This window comes from Fulmarus glacialis, unplaced genomic scaffold (assembly GCF_000690835.1).
Source record: "Fulmarus glacialis isolate BGI_N327 unplaced genomic scaffold, ASM69083v1 scaffold6060, whole genome shotgun sequence".
Lineage (NCBI taxonomy): Eukaryota > Metazoa > Chordata > Aves > Procellariiformes > Procellariidae > Fulmarus > Fulmarus glacialis.
In genome coordinates, this window is record NW_009185710.1 from 33,882 (window position 1) to 36,244 (window position 2,363).

At 57.0% G+C, this 2,363-nt stretch overlaps 1 protein-coding gene across 1 annotated transcript in view; it reads left to right on the forward strand.

Moving 5' to 3' along the window:
• Positions 1–2,055, forward strand: part of LOC104075058 (craniofacial development protein 1) — a gene marked incomplete at its 5' end in the record, with an annotated part of 6,595 nt that extends 4,540 nt beyond the window's left edge. Inside the window, one exon of the mRNA XM_009575459.1 lies at positions 1,278–2,055. Within this exon, the coding sequence (XP_009573754.1) occupies positions 1,278–1,368 (91 nt within the window). The remainder of the gene's footprint in view (positions 1–1,277) is intronic.
• Positions 2,056–2,363: the final 308 nt, after the last annotated feature.

Genomic DNA, 2,363 nt, shown 5'->3' on the forward strand with positions numbered 1-2,363 from the left:
AGCGGGGGTGGGGAATCACTCGCTGAAATTAATTTCGATTAATTCATTTCCCGTGACTGGGTGGGCAGGAGTGTCAGGGCCGTCCCTCGCAGCAAGGGCGAAGGCACCCTGGTCCTGGGAGCACATTCAGCACCGGTTCAATAGCCGTAGCATAAAGCAGAGACCTCGTCACCAAAGGCAGAGCAGCCCTGCTGTCCTAGAGGGACCACTGCTGGCGGTGGGAGGGGGCTTCAACCTTCCCATGCAGTTGGGTCTTCAAGGACCTTCATGCATGCTGCCAGCCACCCGGGAGCCTGGAAAATCCACAGAGCCTGCGATGCTCATCTTTCCTCCAGCCTTTGGTCTTGCTTTCAAGCAATGGGCTTCTCTGGTTAGCAGGCACCAGCTGTGGTGCAGGAAAAGCAGTGACTGGCAGAGAGAAGCCCGAATGTGGCGGCTCGTGCATCTCGCACCGGTGCCGGGCGTAACGACCTTGTCATGACAGCTGAGTGTTTGCCACCCTGGAACAAATGCAAAACAATTGTGATGATTCAATTACAGCTCCTGTTTTGAATTGCAATTTCGCTCCCTCTGTAGGTTAATTAGTAGCACAGCCCCGGGCTATCTGTGGCAAGGGTTTGCAGCAAAATACATTAAAATTCAGCTGCATGCCATTAATGAGCGGCAAGGTGCTTTTCCAGGCGCAGGCGTGCTTGCCTTCTTCCTTGCAGTGCTCAGGTGCCTCGCTGACAGGGAGAAGTAAACACTCGGCGGTGGTTAGGGGCTGGTCTGTGGCTGGGAACCCCCTGGCCTGAATCCCTGAGCTGCTGCAGGCTTGCTGGGTGATGCTGTTTGCCCTGTTACCAGCTTGTATCATGGGTCGTGCTGCTGTGGTTGGGTTTGAGATGCTTTGCTAGGGGGTGTGTGGGCAGGGTCACCTGGGCAGCCTCAGCGCTGCCTCTCCTGCTGAGGACCTGCCCTGAGCCCGTTCAAGTTGTTTGTGAAGGTCATTTCTCAGCCGTAAGAGAAGAGCTGGAACCAGAAGCAGCTAGGCCATGGCTCCAGCCTACGGGGACCCTTCGCCCCAGATCTCTGCGCGTCCCCCAGGGGACACCCATCAGGCCAAGGAGCAGTTTTGGTGTCTGTAGGAGACACTCAGTGCAGCGAAAGAGAGGAAGGGAGGCAAATGATGCCTTCCCTCCCTGCTCGTCTCTTTGGGTCGGCTTTGCCCCGGGCTGGGGGCAGCGCTGGCTGCTGCGGGCACTGCTTACAGCCTCTGCCTCTCTGCCTCCCTGCAGGTACATCGAGAGGAAAGCGTTCCTGGAGCGCGTGGATCACAGGCAGTTCGAAATCGAACGCGACATCAGACTGAGCAGGATGAAGCCCTGATGTGCCAGGGGTGGCCGTGGGGGATCCTGCTCCCTTCTGTGCCCGAGCGCTGGCTGGGGGCTGCCAGCCACCGCCAGACCACCAGGCACAGAAACCGTTCTCTACCCAAGACTCAGCCTGTATGTCTCAAAGTACAGGTTTTTCCTTTTACTGTAATAGTTTGGGGAGGGTATTTGTCAGTGGGCAGGGGGCACTTTGAGGGTTAAATGGTCCAGCAGATGACAGAAGAGACCGGCATGATTCTGGCAGGCGGCTTTCCAAGGAGAAGAGATGGTGGCACCCATCTTTTGCCAACCCCAGGTGCTTCTGGCAGCAGGAGGAGCCGCCAAGGCTGGGAGGGTGCTGGAGCCTGGGTTAAGGCTCGGCTGGTGTATTTGGTTGAGAGAGGAGCTGCAGGAAGGTTTTGTGGCTTCTGTGTGTGCACAAACTGTGGGATTCGGGGCTGGAGCCCTTCTCCCCGCTCTGCCAGCCCCGCAGCGCTCCCTACCCCTCCGTGCTGCGCTCCTGCCTGGACAAAGCCGAACTGTCTGTGCTTGTTTGTGGGGTCTGATGATGCTGGGGGGGTTTTAAGCAAGCCGATGAAGAAATCCTTCCTTGTTCATGCTGTCAAGAAGATGGGAGCAGCTGCAGCAGGCAGGACGGGCCGGGATCCGAGCATTCACTTGAATAAAGTATTCCATCCCGACACTCTTGCATGCTGGCAGCGTGGTTTGTGCGGGAAGCAGAGGACAAAGAAATTAAGGGTCACATACAGTAACAAGTGTCTGACTGCGATTGTGAAAACCCCTGCTCAGAGGTGACCGGTGTCTGCTTTGGTAGCAGCCTGAGGGTCAGAGCAAGTGCTTGGATCGCTTTCCCTCTGCAGTCCTGGGGCTGGCGGTGGGATTAAATCCAGAACTGGGGGGTGATGGGGACAGTGTAGTCCTCCTGTAGCAGTGCTGCAGGAGTAAGGAAACCCACCCAAGGCCTGGCCACGCAGGGACATTTCAGTGAGT